Source organism: Capsicum annuum, chromosome 5 (genome assembly GCF_002878395.1).
Source record: "Capsicum annuum cultivar UCD-10X-F1 chromosome 5, UCD10Xv1.1, whole genome shotgun sequence".
In the NCBI taxonomy this organism is placed as follows: Eukaryota; Viridiplantae; Streptophyta; class Magnoliopsida; order Solanales; family Solanaceae; genus Capsicum; species Capsicum annuum.
In genome coordinates, this window is record NC_061115.1 from 200,051,085 (window position 1) to 200,071,607 (window position 20,523).

Consider the following 20,523-nt stretch of genomic DNA (forward strand, 5'->3'; position numbering starts at 1 on the left):
CCTAATTACAATCCATAGTCTCTCTCATGTATTTGCTCTCGTTTTCTATCTTCTATTATTCTCCTTTTTTTTTTATTTTTCAAATTTTTTCCCTTTTTTGTTGTTTTCGCTTTCTTTTTTCAATTTTTTATTTATCATTTTCTTTTTATTTTTTTTCTTTTCATTATTTTCTCCTTTTTTTTGTATTTTTCCTCTATTTTCTGTTACTCTTTTCTTTTCTCCTTCCTTTTCTCTCATTTCTCTTTTTTTTTTTCTTTTTTCCTTTTTCATTTTTCCTCCTTCTGTTCATTTGTACGAACTAGCAAACACAAATACAAGTGCGAACTATAAATACAACTATAAATGCGAACTATAACATACAAATACAAGTGCGAACTATAAAATACAAATATAAATGCGAACTATAACATACAAAAACAAGTGCGAATTATCATTTGTATCTTTTAATTATTGAAAAGGAACGATTGATTTTCTTTCTACAAATATTTGTTTGTATTTATTAATACGAGTTGTATTTATTGACACAAATAAATATAATTTAAATTTCTATACAAATGCAATATATACAAATACATATTGTATTTGTAAAATCATTTGTTTCATTTGTTTGTAATTATATTTGCATCAAGTGATATTTATTTATTTATAAATTTGAATGATAATTTTGATATACAAATACAAAACGGTATATTTATATCAAATGATACATTACATATTGATATATTTTAGAATCAATAAAATACAAGCATTTACTTGTTAGTATACAAATACGAATGATAAATTGTACATAGTCACAGCTAAATACAATATGCAATCAATTTACAAATACAAATACAAAATAATTCTTTAAAAATAAAAAGGAATCAAAGAAAATAAAATACAAAGACAAGTATAATCCAAATATAATCTAAATATACAAACATAATAAAATCATAATATAAACATAATCCAATATAACATGCAGCAAATTATAAAATTCAAATACAAAACAGTTCTTTAAAATATAAGTGCGAATTATATAAAATATAAATGATGGTGCAAACTAATAAATACAAATACAAATGCGAACTATAAAATATAAATAAAGCACGAACTTTAAAATACAAATACAGTTGTATCAATGAATACAAAAATATAAATGACGGTGTGATTACAAATATGATAAACAATTGTGGTATTTACGTTATCATTCATGACTTGTGCTCGGCTAGTAATATTTTTTAAAAATACAAAAAATATAAAATAGAACAAAAAAATAATAAAGAAAATAAGTACAAAAAAAAAATGAAAAAATCAAAGAAGAAAAGAAAAGAAGAAAGAGAATAGAAGTTAGGGATTAACGAGAGAAAGAAAGAAAAAAAACAAAAAAAAACAGGAAAAAATAAAAAAAGAAGAAGAAAAATGAAAAACACGAAAAAGAAAAAAGTATAAAAAAATAATGGTATTGTTTTTGGCCAGACTAAATATATAATGTGTTTTTTTTGAAGATAGACCACTGAATAAAAGTGAATACAACGACTGAAAATCAAATATGACTATAAATAATAATTACGTAAAGTATGACTATAAAAGGAGAATTTTATAACAAATTGTGCTATTTCTGAAAGATACCCAATTTTTTTAAGTTCTCACACATGAAGGAGAGTGAGATCACTCTCAAGGCCACTTGACAATTTAGAGAATTTTACGCAGAAATATTAAAGTTCAATAATATTAAACCAATAAAATATGAATAATTTTTTTTTAGGTATTAACTCTAATTCTTATAGATTATATTTTCCATAAAAATTGATTTAGGCCAAAAATGGCATATTTTAAAATAAAAATAAAAATTGATTTAGGCCAAAAATGGCACATGTATTTGGTAATAAAAAAGAGAGAAAAAAGAGGAGGGGTATATGGCTGTACAGTATCCCAAGGAGCTCGTGATCCCATTTGTAATTATCAGGAAAAAAAATCGAATTTATTTCAATAATTTGATAATTAATTCTACCTGTGATAATTAATCATGTGATAAAGTATTTTATTAATTTTATCTCTATCAAATATGAATATGAGATAAACTCATTCAAAATTAATTTTCTCTTATTCATCACATCAAACGAGTCCTTACTATTATATAAAAGTAGTTTATTTCAAGAATTTAAGATTAAGAAAATTACCATTTTTATATTTATAACTTTTTTTTTTCACAAAAAAGAAAAAACTCAAATTTACTTCGACGATAATCACCACTTCTTTTGTGATTAACCTAAACCCATATTCATTACACTTAAATCTCATCTTAATTAACGTTGCCTCCTTACCCATTAATATCATCATCATCTTAATTAAATCTTATCGTAATTAGCATTGCCTCCTTACCCATCTAATATCGTCGTCATCATCCTTAATAACTATATAAGTATTGTTTCAAGAAATCAAGATCACGAAAATTCCATTTATTTATTTTTTTCATAATCTTGATCCTACTAGACATTTTGGTGATCTTGTTTATTTTTTCCAGTAATATATAAGGCAGCTATGAATGCACTTGTAGCTACAAACAGGAACTTTCGTCAAGCTGCTAGAATTCTTGGTTTGGACTCCAAACTTGAAAGGAGTCTTTTGATCCCTTTCAGAGAAATTAAGGTACATAGTACGAATTAAGTTATGCATATTACTCATCTGTCTCAATTTATGTGACACTTTTGTGATTTCAAGATTAAACAAGTCTTTATTTGATCGTAAATTTTTAATATATTTTTCTTAAATATTTTGAACCGTTAATTATTGTAATGGATAGTGCTTGCTACACTCTAGCCTCTCCGCAGTCTAGTTTGTGGGACTACACTTATAAGTTGTTGTTGTTTGTGATTTAAACTATTTCATGTAGTTCCTAGATATCTAAATAGTTAGGTTCGAAGGTTCAAAATTGAGAGGACGTTATGCGGAAGCTTGTAGCTTGCAAACTATTTGAGACGATAAATAAGATGACAAGAAAAACATACTAAAACATAAAATTGTTGATATGATTCGGCCAATTGGCTTACATATTAAAAACCTAAATTAAAAAAAAATAAATAAAACTAATGAGAGATAAAATCTTCCTATACTTTTGCTATTGTGTTATGACTTGAGAAAATAGTTGTTAAAAGAAAGAATAAACCTAGTAGAAATAAGAGATTTCTACTAAGAAGTCCTTTCCAAAGTGAAACACAATTATGGTAGAATCCAAGTAAGGTAAGATCAAATTCAGGAAAAATTCTAACATAAATTACTCCTATATCCCAATTTACGTGACACTTTTGTAATTTCAAGATTAAAAGAATCTTTATTTGATCATAATTTTTTAATTTATTTTTTTAAAATATTTTGAATTGTTAATTATTGTGACTGATTGACTTGCTACACTCCACCCTCTCCGTATCCCAGTTTGTGGGAATACACTTGATGTGTTGTTGTTTTTGTTTGTGACTTGAACTATTTCATGTAGTTCCTAAATATGTAAATTGCTCGTTTGTCTCAATTTACATGACACCTTTGCAATTTCGTAATTCAAATGAGTCTTTCATTGATGTAATTTTTCACATATCATTTAAATATTTTTAATTGTCAATTATTGTGAAGCAATCTTTGAAAGAAATATAGGATAAGGCTACATATAATAAACTCTTGTGGTTTGGCTTTTTTCTAGACACATAATGAGAGTTTTAGTGCACCTGGCTGCACTTTTTTTAATTATTGTAACTTACAGGACGTTTATGTAGTTTTCAAATATGAATTTTATTTCAAAAATTTAAAAATTCCATGATCAACTTCACGAGCAAAATTAAACTGCTTGACTCTTGAAATTGAAGCGGTGCCACATAAATTGAGTCTGAACAGGTACATAGAATGAATATTGTGATGTATATTAGAGTAAAGTTTCAATCTTTATTGAAGAACAGGTATATAGAATGAATTACGAGATGTATAAAAGTGTAAAGTTTCAATCTTTTTTTGAAGAACAGGTATATAGAATGAATAGTGTGATGTATATTAGTGTAAAGTTTCAATCTTTTTTGAAGAATTTTTTGTTCTGATTGAAACTAAGGTGGAGAAGGGTGATCTTGTTCTCAAAGAACTCAATTTTCCTATTTATTTTCTTCTCAAAATTTTGAAGAAACTACTACAACTACAACAACATACTCATTGTAGCCCCACAAGTGGGGTCTGGGGAGGGTGGGGTGTACGCAGTTCTTACTCCTACCTTTGTGGGGTAGAAAAATTATTTGCGATAGATCCTCGACTCTAGGAAAACTTTTTTTTCAGAACAAGATTTCTAAAACTACTGAAATGTGTTAAAGTCTGAAAAAATCATCAAAGAGTGGACAGTTTTATTTATTTGTTGAGATACAGGATCATGTTGAAATGTATAATTGTTTTGCTCAAAGTTTAAACTTATAAGTAGGTGAAAATATCTGTTTATTATTTTGTTATGGAGCAGATTGGTTGATGAATTTTGTATTTGATCAGGTAGAATGCACAATTCCCAAGGATGACGGGACGTTGGTTTCCTATGTTGGATTTAGAGTCCAACATGATAATGCTCGCGGACCCATGAAAGGAGGAATCAGATACCATCCTGAGGTTATCTTTTCCCATGTTCCTTCTTCATTTTGTCCTTTTACTTCAATGTCTTAACTTATTGCTTCTCTTCTGGTTGATTGAGTTTTTCTAGCAATAAGAATCTTTCATTTTGATGCCACATGTGATGCGAATTTGTTCTCTATTGACATAGTATAACATTCAATGATGAATCCCTATGCTGCTCGGACTCTTCAAAAATGTTAACGGGTGCTTGTCGGATTCTCCAACAATGATGTATTTTTGAAGAATCCGACACGTGTGCGGCATCAAAAGTGAAGAGTCCATGCAGCTGAATCCTCTTCATTTCCTGTGGCTCTGCTACTGATTCTAGATAATCATTGACTAGAAAGGTAGAGTAATAGATACACATTTTGCACAAGACTTCAAGAGCTGTAGTCCTTCACCAAATTACAGTATAGGAGTCCTATAAAACATACAGTTAGGTCTGTGAAACTGGTAAAAAACTGACACTCCACATTTGACAGCTTTTTTTGGTCTTTCAAATTTTTATTCTCTCAAGCTACCTATCCATTTGTATTTGATTCAAAGTCAGTGTTGTATCAATATTGGTTTAGGTATAACCAGTAAAAGTAGCATTTTTATCGTAGTTGTGTCTTACGACTTTTGTTGTCTTACAATTTTTTTTACTCGTTATTTACTGTGCTTCAGTTATTACACTAGTTGATTATTGTTATTGCTCCTATTTTTGAATGCTATTTTATGTTTCCCCTATTATTTTCGATGTCCTATTAATTTTTGTATTTTTCTTTTAACTGCTCTGATGTGTGTTACTGGAGCCGAGGGTCTTTCTAAACAGCCTCTCTACCTCCATGAGGTAGCGGTAAGGTCTGTGCACACTCTACTCTCCCTGACCCCTCTTATGGGACTACATTGGGTTTGTTGTTGTATAACCTAAATGTTTCCTCTACTATGTCTAAGAGAGAAATAAAGTATGAGAACTTGTAAAATGCTAAAATTCAGTAACTTCATTGCATTCTAAGAAAACAGGATGATCTTGTTTAATCATTAAAAATTTAGTTAACAGTTGGCATAGTTAATGGTCCAAATACTAGTAGGTTCGAGTCTGAGCTGCAGCACTAGGTGTGAACCTTTATTCACCAACTTCAATGGGAAGATTACCTTGGCTATCTGTGCTTGCAGGGTAATTAAATTAAATACTAGTAGGTCTTTACATAAAAAATGTTTAGCTTTTATTTATTGGTAAGTCTGTGTTTGAAAAATGTTTTCCTCAAAGCGATTGCTTAACGTTGATTGACGTCTTCATCATTTCATGATTTTATCTCCATGAACATGTTACTTTATAGTTCTTATAGTTCAATGTACGCCACGGTCCATGGTTGTGCTGGTTACCTCTGTACTGTATACTTCAATGTTTTGTTGTTTTAGGAAATAGAATTTGCGCTGAAATGGTTTAAATTTATTTTACAAGGTTGATCTTGATGAGGTGAACGCCCTTGCTCAACTAATGACTTGGAAGACTGCTGTAGTAGATATTCCATACGGGGGAGCAAAGGGTGGGATTGGCTGCATACCAAAGGAGTTAAGTGTGAGCGAACTGGAGCGCCTTACGCGTGTTTTCACGCAGAAAATTCATGACCTTATCGGAATTAATACTGATGTCCCGGCGCCTGATATGGGCACCAACGCTCAGGTTATTGATATAGTTCTCTGATGTAACTTTGTGAACATATTCTTCTTTGTGGAGCTTCAGATTATGAAGCAAACAAATGTGCTTATGTGGTGTTTCCTACGACAGACCATGGCTTGGATTTTGGATGAGTACTCAAAATTTCATGGTCACTCTCCTGCAGTTGTGACCGGGAAACCAGTTGTAAGTTTTTGTTCAGTAAATTATTAAATTCCTAATGTGCTATTGCACTCAAACTTATCCTATCGGAATTAAACGAGTCATTTGACGACCCCTTTTTCACTATTTACCTAGGATCTTGGCGGTTCATTGGGTAGGGAAGCTGCAACTGGGCGTGGTGTCGTTTATGCTGCAGAAGCTTTTCTTGCTGAGCAGGGGAAGCAGATTAAGGATTTGACTTTTGCAATTCAGGTAGAGTTTCTAATTAGTTCAATTCTAGTAGCCATGATATTGCACAAAACAAGTCAGTTGAAATGATTCTAAATGTATTTTTCCATTCCTAAGGGGTTCGGGAACGTAGGATCATGGGCAGCAAGGCTTATTCACGAGATGGGTGGCAAAGTAGTTGCAGTTAGTGATATAACTGGAGCAGTCAAGAATCAGAATGGTCTTGATATACCATCTTTGCTTAGTCACAAAGAAGCAACAGGGAAGCTAATTGATTTCAGCGGTGCTGACGTAATGAGTTCAGATGAACTGCTTACGCACGAATGTGATGTTCTTATACCCTGCGCCCTGGGAGGAGTTTTGAACAAGTACAAACCCATTATGCTTATGAAATATTGCTTCTGCGTAATATTTCTTTTTTTAATTCTTAGTACATTCTAAAAATTGATTGTATGCACTTATTTTATTTAAATTTAGTTTTCAGTATTGGCAAAAAATAGGTATCTTCTTCTGTGTTTAAATCTGTGTGGATATAGAAACTGGAGTTCTTTGCTGCTCAGATTTCTTCCTTATTCCGTATCATTTTAAGATGTATATATGGACTTATTATACCCACGGAAGTTTTTTAATTTGTCCTTGTCTATTCAGAGAAAATGCTGATTACGTGAAGGCCAAGTTCATCGTAGAAGCAGCAAATCATCCAACTGATCCAGAAGCTGATGAGGTACCACTGTTTGCCGGTTTTCAAATCCGTTTGACTAGCATGATAATAATTTCTAACACATTACTTGTCTTCTCCAGATTCTCTCTAAGAAAGGTGTTTTAATAGTTCCCGACATATATGCCAACGCCGGAGGTGTAACCGTTAGTTATTTTGAGTGGGTTCAGGTAAAAAAAATCTTTCTATACGTGACATCCTAACTCTTTGTGCTTTATATTACCGCATAAAACACATGTAGAGTTATTTTGACGATTACTTAAAGCTCAAATTGACATATCGCTAAGATATTGAAGTATACCGTAAGACCTCTCTATAACAGTCATACTTTATAACAACATTTCACTATAACAACCTAGTTTTCTTTGGAACCGACTTGCATATTATGTTATATTATAATATTCTATATAACATCTCGTTGTAGCAGTCAAAAAACATCCAGAAAAGAAGATGTTATTATGAAGAGATTTGACTGTATTTAGTTGGAATTGTCTAATATAGATCAAGCAGTTCTTTCCGCGTGTAAGAGTATAGTTTAGTAGGTGGCCTTACAAGTTACAGCAACTTAAATAGACAACAATCATCCGTTTCATAATTGACGACAAGTCTTCATTGCCACTCTCATCAATTACGGTGTTCAACTGCCATGTACTAATAACACCCTTGTTGCATTAGAATTAGGTGCCCATGTTCTAACGTTGTCAGTGAATCTCTTCCATGTTTTATTAGATATGTCCTCTTACAATTCTTAATTGTCCCTAAAAGCATATGGAAAACCTTTTCATGAGCAGAACATTCAAGGTTTTATGTGGGATGAAGAGAAGGTTAACAAGGAGCTGAAGAAATACATGACAAAAGCCTTCCATAATCTGAAGAACATGTGTCAAACACATAATTGCAATCTTCGAATGGGCGCCTTCACATTGGGGGTGAATCGCGTTGCACGTGCTACACAACTGAGAGGTTGGGAGGCGTAATTGTATTCGCCTATATTGTTTGATGCCAAATAATCTTTTCCATCCTCAGCTGAATGTTTACATGATCTTACTTTTCTTGTAAGAAATGGTCTAATATTATAAACAGGAATGTTGTACTTTTAAGCTTGTTGAAAACATTAGTGAAAGCTATCAAATGCACTTGAAGCAGAATTTGTACTGACACTGCAGGTGGTGTTAGTTGTAATTGTTGCATCTCCTTTGCCAACTTGGTGAATTGGCATTGTTGACAATCTAATGAGCCCAAGCAAATTAGCAGTCGAGAGGCTAAATCAAGATTTGAAGCTTATGAGTCTAGGATTTTAGTTTTTTAAGTTGCAAGATTTTAAATTTATTGAATGAAGTTTTCTTATAATAAATGTGGATCAAAGTTAACACGTTCGGCTGAGCCCATAAGCTTAGTCTAGATCTGGCCATGATCAACACATGCTTAATCCCCTGCCTGATTTCACAGGCATACTACAACCAAAAGTGTAGTTTCCCTCCAAAAACTGTTACAACTTATATCATTTTCGAGCTAACTGGTGTTTATAAATAATCTAGCACATCAAAGATAACTTTTGTCTGAGCTCAGAGGCGGAGCCAGGATTTGAAGCTTGGGGGTTCGAACGCCCATCTCAGGGACGCGGAGGTGACGCGCATACCACTGGACTATCAGCCATGTTTGTACGGGGGTCGGACATATATAATTATACACATTTTCCAAATTTTTTAATTGTAAATATAGGGTATACGCAAAAGTTAGGGGATTCGGCCGAACCCCAATCAAGCACACTGGCTCCGCCCCTGTCTGAGCTAATGCATCAAGTTTACTCGAAAAATAAAAAACGTCTAGACAGTTCATTTTGATCTTCTGCACATTCTCAAAACATTTGTTGCTTCTTTCTCTCCAAATTGTCCACCATATATATGCTGGGACAATCTTCCATCTCTCCTCGTCCTTTGAAGCATTTCTGTCCAGGTTCCAACTACTTAGAACTCCCTTAATGCCCCTCGGTTTCACCCACCTGATCCCTTTCAGGCAAATGAACATTCTCCAAAGCTGATCTGTCCATGGGTAATGCAAAAAGAGATGGTTTATTGTCTCAACTTGCTCTCCACATAGAGAACGCCTGGAAGCCAATTGATAACCTCTTTTTTTTTTTTAAGATTTTTGTGAGTCAAAACTGCTTCTTTAGTTAGTAACCATAGAAAACAGTTTACTTCTCAAGGCACCTTAGGTTTCCAATTCATCTTCCACTCCTGTCCTGAACTTGCAAATTATAGTTGATATACCCCTCGTTAAAAAAGTGATGCATATATACTTTTGTCATTAAATAGATGGTGTATACATACCTTGTTGTCTAACAAATAGGGTATATTTACCCTTTTCGTTAACAAATTAAGTTTAACAAAAACAAAAAAAGAAATCTAAAATTTGTTTTCAAAAAAAATTACTTTACCCATTTTTTTACCCCTTACTTGAGAAAATGAAAAAGATCTCTCTTTTATTCAAACCTGATCAAATACATTTTAGGCTTAAGTAAAACAAGGATTGAGTTTTTTTCATTGGATCAGGTCTTCAGGGGTTAAATATATGGGTTAGGTAATCTTTTAACTAAAATTTACATATATACCCAAGGTAACTTTATCTTATTACAATAAATCCCATATTGACAAAGTAATTACATAAATTCCAAAGTTATTATTAAAATTCTCTATTTTTTTATTTTCTCTCATTCCTCTTATACATAAAAAAAAAAAAAAAAGGCTTCGTTTCTTTACTTTCTCTCTTTCTCATATTTGTTCCCTTTTTTTCTCCCATTAAACAACCGATTGTTCCTCCATTATTGAATCCCTTTTTTCATGCCCAAATTCAAGCAATCGTGTACTTAGAGGTTATCAATTTGTAAGTTATCAAATATTTATTGAACTTATTGATTTTCTTCACTGATTTTTGATTCTTTTTAAAACTTTACCAAATCACAATCTGGTTCGATTTTTGGTTGCATGTTTGTTTTTTATGAAATTAATTGCTTTTGCAAATTCATTCTAGTTTGATAGATCGATAATATCGTTTTTTTCATTTATTAAAAGTCAGATCTTTGTATTTTTTATTTTAAAGTTGTTAGTTCTTATTCAATATAGTATAAATTTTGTAATGGATTCTTGTCCTAACTTTAGTTTAGGCCTTAGTCAGTTAGATGCTCAAGAAGAAAATATTTTTGTTGTTGGTTTTGTTACTGATACATTTGATTGCGAAGAACCCAATTTCGCAGAGATCGTTCCAAGAACCGAAACGATTTGGTAGCCATGGAGAAATTGAAGGAAGTGACCAGTTCTAGGTCGAAGAAGTCTGCGTCAAAATCGACAAGTAATAAGAAGATTGATGATTCTGGTCAACCACGTCTTTCGAAGGTATTGATTTTATATTATTTGATTTAATACAGTAATTGATTTATTATAAGTTGATAATCATATTGCCGTATTATACAGTGTTCATACCTTATACATTACTTTATTTATAAGATTAATGTATAATATAAGTCTTCTGCTTTATATTTTATTATATTATACATTAAGAAATCGTATTACATATATGAGGCAATTTGGTTCTAAGTGGAATTATACTTTGTGAATGTATGAATACTGTATAAGGTTACATTATACATTCTGATAATATTGTAGATAATTTATGTATAAGGTGAATAGTTTATATGTATGATGTGCCATTATACATTATGAAAGATTGTATTTTAACGTATAATTTATAATATTTCATACATTATACATTAGTTATCATGAACGACCGTCACACCTCTTTTTGACCAAAAAAAAGATTAATTTTAAATGCTTCGAAAGGGTTTTCTATTATTAAGTGACAAAATGAAGATTTGTTCCGAAAAAGACTTTTTATATTCAAAACTCAGAGTCGCCACTTGGCATAATTCGGTGTGCCAAATCACCTTTGAAAATCCTTTTCAAAACGGTTTTGACTCTATAACTGATCCGCGAACAAAGATTCCAACTAAGAAGTTCTGTTGACCGAGGGGAAGGTGTTAGACACCCCTCGGATCCGCGATTTGACCACGGTCACTTGCTGGAACGTATCGTCCAATTTGACACTACGAATGTATAAACCACACAAAGCACGCAAAATAATCAATAAAGCAAAACAAAACAAAAAAATTCAAAATTTAGTGCCTAGTCCAATCATACAGTCCAAAATAAAAATGTAAAAATATATACCTACGCTAACCTACACTAATCCTAACTATGCTCCAATGCTCTACCCGATTCCTCAAACCTTCATCACGAACATCCTCCGTATACAAGATACCTCGGGGCATTCCCCGGTGAATAAATATACACAGATATTTCGAGGCATTCCCCGGCCAAATAGTAGAATTGATCCAAAAGTGATGAAACAGAACGATTCAACACACATTTCAAGTATTCATCAATCTAACGTTCTTAAATTTGCCTACCCCTATCGTTTGCCTAACAATTATCGACTTAAAACATCAGACTATCAAATTTAAATAAAGTCGATGTTTATTCCGAATCAAGCGACTATCAATGAATTAACATAAAACTAATACTCACTTTTATCAATGTTTTAATTCTCGCCCTAATTTATCCCAAACAATGATTAACACATGCTTCTATTATCTAATCACATTTCAAAATCCGAAACCAACATAAACCAACATACAACAAAGATTCAAACATCTCAAACAAATCATTCACATTCGTGTAAAAAGTAAAGGGAGGTAGGATAGAATTGGACCTCAATGCCGCTTTTAAACTCGATGTATTATTCAATTAAATTCGGTAGAATCCACACCCAAAATCTCGAATCGAACCTCAACCAACAAACCAAAATCAGTATAGAGAAATCCAACCCAAACAGATTTGAGAACCAATGAAAATCTCAAAAAGAATGTCTCTATCCGGTATCAAAAACCCCCAAAAGAACTCTACCAGAGATGAATCACGAACAAATGAAAATGAAATCCCTGAAATTTAATAGAGAACTATAAAACAGTACGAATTGGAGCTTCAGTGATCTGTGAAGGGAAAAAATTGACAGAAGAAGGGTTGGATTCCGACGGATTGGAATGTTTTCTAGCCGGAGTCGCCTGAAGATGATAAAAAATGACCGTGCTGGTGAAGGGTTTGCTGAAAAAATCGAAACGACCTAATTCATAGCTGATTCTCATTCATTTCCCCTCGATCTCACTTTTGATCTTCTCTTTTGATAGTTTTCTGTGTATATTTCCTTCTCCGGTGAACTTCCTCCCCTTTTTCGGTAAATACCCGTCCTAATGTGTATGTGTGTTTGAACAATGATGAAGAAGAAGAAATCCGATCCCTCTTTCTGTACCAGTGTTTTGAGTAAGAAAAGGAACCCAAAAATGCCCAAATCTCGTCTCTCTATGTGTATTTTCCTTGGAAAACCTATCCCTCCTCCATTCTCTCTATCCATGTATGTGTTGTATTATTCCCCAGAAAAATGGAGCTCCCCTCTTCTATTTATTGACCTCTACATATGTTCATGGAATCTTGATCCTATGTGTGTTGTGATGATGAAAAAAATGTGATCCCTTGTCAATTTATGAGCTGTGTATATGTGTGTCCAAAAAAGAATACAGAAAAGGTGAGGGAGGGGGTGTACGTAATAGGGGTGGGGTGAGGTGTCCACTTTTAGTTGGTGAGGTTGTTATTTTTTGTTATGAATTTGTTCAAGGTTGGTTATTATTTTTTGTTCTTATGTGGAAAAATTATCAACTAAAAGGGGGTGTATGGTAAAGTGGTAAATGAGTAAAAAAAATGACTTCGGGCGGGACAAAATTAGGTGTCTACAACATGCCCCCTTTGAATGTCAACACGAAGTATTTTCAGACAAAGAAGTAGACAACGAGATAGAATTTTGTGCCGATCATTATTCACAAAGCAAGAAACAGAAGGAAGGAAGGAAACCAAGTTTTGATTTTAAACATCACACTCATCCCTAATTATGAGGGAATCAAGTCACAAATATCTCAGAGGGTTGGAAGGAGAAGGACTATACCGAGTTGGAGAGTCGAGTAAGGCCCTATTGAGGTTTCGGTCTGCGGTTTTGTTATTACATCAAAAATGAAAATTACAAGTTAAAACATAAATGAAATTAGAAAAGTCCTATCTGTGCAGCTTCATTTGAACTCTTAACTTGAGTTTCATCACCCTATTCTTCAGGCGGGCTCCTGACTTGCAATTTCTTCAACTTGTTGCTTGCCTTTTAATTTCTTCACCCTGTTCTCTAGGCGAGTTCCTGACTTTCTATTTTTCAATGTGTTGACTTTCAATTTCTTCACTTTGTTGCTTGACTTTCAACTTCTTCACTTTGTTGCTTTGAATTTCCATTTATTTGCCATTGTTCTTCAGACGGACTCCTAACTTGCAATTTCATCACCCTGTTCTTCAGGCAGGCTCCTGACTTTCAATTTCATCAGTCTGTTCGTCAGACGGGCTCCCGAATTACCATTTTATCACCCCATTCAATAGTCTGGCTCCTGACTTGCTATTTCCATTTGTTGTCTTTTAATTTCTTCACTTTGTTTCTTGACTTTCATTTCTTTCGCCCTGTTCTTCATGCGGGCTCCTGAAATCACATCAAAACTAAAATAAAATTATCCCAGACCAATATTATTATAAAGAGAATTGATATTCCAGGAAAGTGAAGTTCCAAATGCAAGAATTAAATTTTTCCCCAATTTATCATAAAAGGACTTTTATGAAAGTCATATCATTATAGGAATCAAAGGGAATGACTCGACTAAAAGGTACGTCTTATAGGAATCAAGGGAATGACTCGACTAAAAGGTACGTCTTCTAGGGGTCAAGGGGAATGACTCGACTAAAAGGTACGTCTTCTAGGGGTCAAGGGGAATGACTCGACTAAAAGGTACGTCTTATAGGAATCAAAGGGGATGACTTGAGTAAAAAGTATGTCTTATATGAATCAAGGGGGAATGACTCGACTAAAAGGTACGTCTTATAGGAATCAAAGGGGATAACTCGACTAAAAGGTACATCTTATAGGAATCAAGGGGGACAGACTCGACTAAAAGGTACGTCTTATAGGAATCAAAGGAAATGACTTGACTAAAAGATACGTCTTCTAGGGGTTAAGGGGAATGACTCGACTAAAAGGTACGTCTTATAAAAATCAAAGGGAATAACTCGACTAAAAGGTAGGTCTTCTAGGAGTAAAGGTTTAATTTAAGAAGTGTATCACCTGAGGGTCGCCGAGGGATATGGAATGGTGAATTTTACCATGATTTGACTATTAAACCTGTGCAGCAACATTGCTTTCTGCATTTGTAAAAGTGAGTCATTGCAGCCCTTGATATTTATGCTTTGAAGTCCTTACTTTGAATGTAATATGTTACCTGTTTCATCAAAGAAAACTTGTGAGTTTAAAACATGGTAGCTGGTTTGTGGCTTTAGCTTTCGCGGCAATCGCTCTTTCCCTCATCACATTTAACCTTGCTTCCAACCATTAGCATATATCATTGACTTGCTGAATCATTAACTCGAACTCAGATTATTAAGAGTGACTAAAACAAACACAATATCTCTGCTTTGCCATGCTTCTCAGATAGACCCTTTAAACCTTGGTATTTCCATGAGTTCCCCAGACTTGTCTGTTGAGAAAAATTTTGCATGCCTTATTTCAGCTCACAATCATGTGCCTTTTATGTGCTGGCCTTTTGTTTTGCTTTGTGCAATTAAAGAAGCTGGTAGCCAGTTTTGAGATCCTTTCTCACTTGTTTTGACATGGACTTGACTCAAAGACAAGAGAAAAATAACAACAATTTTTTTTATTTGGATAACTGACTCAAGAAAATAAAAATATAACTATAGAAAAGAAAGAAATGACAATGAATGTCCTCATTGAAAAAGATGAAAGAAAAGTTTATCTGAAAATGACAGTCAACTCTAATGATTATGACATGCATATTAGATTAAAATGCCTGATCTTTCCATCCAAAACTCTCACAAATCTTTGTTGAGTTAATGACCCTAAAAGTGAGTTGCTTCCTTGGGCCAATTATATTCGGAGACCTCATTCGGCTAGTGGTGCCTTGAAGGGTTTCCGTCAACAAGCCTCTCTCATTTTTTTTATTACCTCACCATTGCCTTATGGTATCCGAGAGGGTTTTTCACCAATAAGATTCCCTTATTTTTATTTCTCTCAACTCACAATCGTCTCACAGTGCCCGTAAGGTTTTCACTGATAAGACTCTATCATTTTATCTCTCTCAACTTACCATCATCTTACGATGCCCATCAGAATTTTCACTAATAAGACTTTTATTTTCATTTCTCTCCTGATTCTGCTGAGGAAGACAAGTAGTTCCCAAAATGCGTCATCACACCCATTGCATGCTTAGCCTTAACATTCTCAAAGATTGATCTGAAGGTCTTTCTTTGGTTGAAACTTGGCTTTTGGACCGGGTTAGAAAGAAAGGATGGAATGGGGCCCAAATGACACTTAAGGTGGGATATGACTTACAACTTTTGGAATCGACTCAAACAATGAGGATTAACTCATGCCCCAGTTTCTTCTGACTGGGTGACTCTAAATTTTTTATTTATTTGGACCGAGCCCTGGGTAGGGCAGCCTACGTATCTCACCCCCAAAAGAGGAGAATCAAGTCATGTGTAGTTTTGACAACTTATTCTTTTTTTTGCTTGATTCTAACTTGTTCTTTTTTTTTCTTTTGACTTTTTTTTCTTTGTGATTTTTCTGACTTTAATTTCCTTGACACTCTTTTCTTCCTTCTTGGACATATTTTTTTTTGAAGCTTTTGACTCTATTCTCTTGCTCGATACTTTTCTTTTGAGCTTTGCTGGCTTTATCTTGATTCCAAAAGAGGGGTATGAAATAAAATGACAGTAAGGCTCAAATGGGGTAAACAAAGGATGACACAATATTTGGATAGCAGAATAAAATGCCTTCGTCATATCAATCCTTGAAAATACTAGTACCTAGCATGCAATGTGAAAGTGCACGATCAATATCACTTATGACATATTTTACGACACTAACTTGCCCCGAGCATGTGTTTCACCTCTTTTCTATACTTTTCAAACATATAACTCTATATTTGTTGTACATCCCTCACATTGAATGACTCATGCTTTCGTGAAGTTGATTTTCTTTCTGTTCCTCTTGATAGAATCAGCAGACACTGTTTGACCTAATTGAGCTATGTTTTTCAATTGATGACCAAGTTATTCATGTGATTCTCAAAATAATTGCCTTAATTTTCTGAAAAGGCTTCAACTTGTCACCAAATGTCTCAGCACTCTACCTATTTTCACAAATGCTTTTCTAAACTTAACCTTCTGATTCCATGTTTCATGGTTAAATTGGACTTTAAGATCTGGCTGAAAATTCCGCAAGCATGTCATATCACTAGAGTCAACATAAAATGAATTGTATAAAGAAAACAAACAAACAACACATATTTAAAACATAAAGGAAAAGGGGCAATGCATTTAGTTGAGATAAAAGATAGAAGGGTTTGAATATAAATGACAAAAAGACAAAACAAGATAGATCCCGAACTACAACCCTGAAATAATTCAAAAAATATAAAAGAAAATAAAATAAACTACCAGACCTCTTCTTAGTAGGGAGAGGGATGACTTCTCAATTGCTCAGCTTGACAACTTAGCCACTGGTTTGCATATCAGCATAACTAGAGCTACCCACACTTTCAATGTTCTGCACCATAATTGATCCATCTTGAATCATATTTTTAATTTCTCTTTTCAAATCTTAACAATCTTCAATACTATGACCCTGAGTATCAGAATGATATGTGCATCGTACATTAGGATCAAAATTTCTTGAACGTCGATTAAGAGTGCACCCAAGGAGAGGAGTGATCAGTCCCCATTGTACCAATCTCTGAAATAAACTGGCATATGACTCTCCAATTAGTGTGAAGTGATCTCTCGACTTCTGCCTCATTTCATCATTTGGCTTGGATCAAAAATCAGGCTTAGAAGGGTTTTGGTATGTTTGTGGAGTTAGATGAAGACTCTGAGGAGTTGGTGTGTTCCACTGTGGGTAAGATGGGGGTTGAACATGTGGCTGTGTGTTATATACTAGATATGGAGATGGAAGAGCAGATTATAATGGATTTTGGGAGTGATTATATGGATCTTGGGCATGAGCTCGTGTTTGAGCCTTAGAGTGACGACAACGGGATCTTCTTGACCGTGCCCGCTGTCCAACTACAATAGAAGATGCAACTTCCTCATTCTTTGACTACCCAACACTTCCTGAACCCTTTTGAATTGCTTGAGTTGTCGCTTTCAATGTTGCAAAACTCACAATGCGACCAGTTTTAATTCCCTCTTCTATCATCTCCCCCATTTTAAGGACCTCAATAAATGACTTGCCTAATGCAGGTAACAAGTGTTGATAATATGTTTCATCCTGCACTTGAATAAACACCTCCACTATTTTTCTTTCATTCATTGGCGGTTTTACTCTAGCAGCTTGTTCGCACCATCTGATCGCATACTCCCTGAAACTCTCAATATTTTAATTTTTTAATAAAATTTAGGGATTTTTCGTCAGAGATCAACTCCACATTATATTGAAATTATTGCAGAAATCCATTAGCTAGGTCATCCCAACTAATCCAATTTTCAATGTCTTGGTCAACAAACCATTCCGAAGCTAGGCCTGAAAGACTCTCCCCAAAATAAGTCATGAGTAGTTCTTCCTTCCCTCCAGCGCCTCTTAATTGGTTACAATAGCGCCTAAAATGTTCCACTGGGTCCCCATGTCCGTCATACTTCTCAAACTTTGGCATTTTAAAGCCAGGAGGAAGGTTGACACCTAGAAACATGCATAAGTCCTTATATGAGACACTTTTGTAACCCCCAAGTCCTTACAAGTTCTTCATAGCCAGTTCTAAAATTCTCAATTTTCTGGTCATTTTCTCTTGTTCTTCAATCATAATAGGCTTCTCCGTGTTAGGAGGAAATTCAGGCGGGTGAGTGTCACTGTAAAGACCAGTTAACTTAAATGTAGGCTCAAAAGTATAATGCTGATCACCAGTAATATTAAATACAGACTCTCTTGTAGAGTAGGGAGGCGCAACTTGTGGATGAACATCAAAAGTAGAAGCTTCAGGTGGGGATAGCGCCACAAAAACATGAACAACAGGTGGATCCGAGTATGTGGCAGTCTTGGATTGGGGAGTGAGGAAATGAACATTGGAAGTGGTTGGATATTGTTGCCTCAGAGTTGATCCTGATGCATGTTGTGGCATATCAATAAAAATGGAAAATTGGGCATGTGACACTGGAGGCAAGCTAGAAAGATATTCTAGATTATCAGTAGGAACTTCGGGAGGCGGCAACCCATTAGCCTAAGCTCAATGCATTTCTATCATTTGCTGCCTTAATTTCTAAATCTCTTCATTAGCTCCTAAATTCTCATTTCTCGAACTCCCTGTCTGATTAGTGACAACAAACTCGGTATCCTTGTTGTCCATAAATTTCTCTGTGACTTGGTGTAATATGGAGAATCAGCCAAAATGCCACAAACCAACCACCTTAAACTAACTGGATAAGAGATAGCAAATGCATTAGAGTTCAACAATTTTTCAAAACCTCTTTTTTTCTTGAAAAGATCACCGAACCCAAGAAGGGTACCTTCGTATCTCACCCCCGAGAGAGGAGAATCAGGTGTGCGTAGTTCGTGAAGTCTTGCCAAAATGGCCAACTAAACTCTTTTTCCTTTTTTTTCTTTTTCTTGAAACTTTAAAAAGAAAAGGAAATAATAAATTGTCAAAAAAATCGATGAAAATCTTTTTGCATTTTTCAGATTTAAACCTATACAAAATGAAACCTATGATTACCAAAGAAACTCTTTTGGGGTTTTCAATTTTTAATTTAATATGAAAATGAAACTTGAAACTATTAACAGAATATCTTTTTGTGGTTTTGTTTTAGAAGATGTATATGAACACCAACTCTAAGTGAAGAGTGAAGAAAATCTTTTTTAAATTTTTTTAGATTTCTATACAAAATGTAACCTATGATTATCAAAGAAAAATAATTTTAGATTTTCAATTTTGCATTTCATACGTAAATAAAACTTGAAACTATTAAAGGAAAATCTTTTTGTAGTTTTCTCTTGAAGATGTATATGAAACACCTACTCTAAATGAAGAGTGAAGAAAATCTTTTTGGATTTTTGAAATAAGATCCCCGAACCCACAATAGGCTGCCTACGTATCTCACTCCCGAGAGACGAGAATCAGGGGTGCGTAGTTCGTCCAGATAGGACAATTTAGGATTAAAGAACAAACAAAACCTTGACTTGAGACACGACTAAAGACAAACGAGTGAAGAACATAAATAAAATCTTTTTGGGGTTTTTAATTTGACACATGACACCCACAACTAAGAAAGAAAAATCTTTTTTGAGACATTTTCGCTATATGAAATGTATAAAACTTCTACCATTTTTGAATTTTCTTTTATAAAACTCCTATTAAAAGAAATCTTTTTTTTTTGAATTTTCAAATTATGGAAGCTTACTAAAGAAATAAATAAAAATCTTTTTAATGTTTTTTGTTTTTGACAAAATGAGTGCAAAAGGTAAAAAATCTTTTTAAAATTTTGAATTGTGAAAAACAAAAGTCATAAAGAACACTAAAAGCTACGAAACCCTTTTTGACTCACTTTTTTTTTTCTCTTTTTTTTTTTCAAATACACCTTACTTCTAACACATGCTTTTCCCGAATAAGTCCATCAAATGACCACATTACCCTCAAAGATGCAACATTTACCACATAGGCATGCTTTAGAGGTGAGTCTCTTACAAAGGACCAAATAGGCCCCTCTAGGTCTCAATATGATGCATATAAGCATGACCTAAAGGCTGACCTAAGCTGGGGTTCACTAACAAGGCTGTTCAGGGGAGCGTATCGTCGATAGTGGCTATGACAGCTTTTCACCCACTCCATACGGCCGACGACTCCCCCTCCTAAAAATAAGGATGACTCAACTAAAGTTCGTGTACACGACGTGCACTTCGAGACTTGTTGCAGAAAGAATTGACTCGGGTTATGCAAATGATGCCA

The 20,523-nt window shown here is 33.9% G+C and overlaps 1 protein-coding gene across 2 annotated transcripts; it reads left to right on the forward strand.

The window, feature by feature from the left end:
- The first annotated feature begins 2,148 nt into the window (after nt 1-2,148).
- Nucleotides 2,149-8,545, forward strand: LOC124898980 (glutamate dehydrogenase A). Of its 2 annotated transcripts, XM_047413330.1 has the most exons (9): nt 2,149-2,631; nt 4,498-4,611; nt 6,062-6,283; nt 6,389-6,463; nt 6,575-6,691; nt 6,785-7,035; nt 7,316-7,391; nt 7,469-7,555; nt 8,177-8,545. In XM_047413330.1, the coding sequence occupies exons 1-9, from the start codon at nt 2,524-2,526 to the stop codon at nt 8,360-8,362; spliced, it is 1,236 nt and encodes a 411-aa protein (XP_047269286.1). In that variant the 5' UTR covers nt 2,149-2,523; the 3' UTR covers nt 8,363-8,545. The 2 variants fall into 2 exon arrangements, with proteins under 2 accessions (XP_047269286.1, XP_047269287.1); XM_047413331.1 differs by lacking the exons at nt 2,149-2,631; nt 4,498-4,611 and adding an exon at nt 5,526-5,773.
- Nucleotides 8,546-20,523: the final 11,978 nt, after the last annotated feature.

What these genes read in the sequence shown, in the direction of transcription:
- LOC124898980 (XM_047413330.1), top strand. Translation starts at nt 2,524, where the DNA reads ATGAATGCACTTGTAGCTACAAACAGGAACTTTCGTCAAGCTGCTAGA. An exon ending in GAATCAGATACCATCCTGAG is followed by an intron (nt 4,612 to 6,061) that starts GTTATCTTTTCC and finishes TTATTTTACAAG; the next exon opens with GTTGATCTTGATGAGGTGAA. An exon ending in CTGATCCAGAAGCTGATGAG is followed by an intron (nt 7,392 to 7,468) that starts GTACCACTGTTT and finishes TGTCTTCTCCAG; the next exon opens with ATTCTCTCTAAGAAAGGTGT.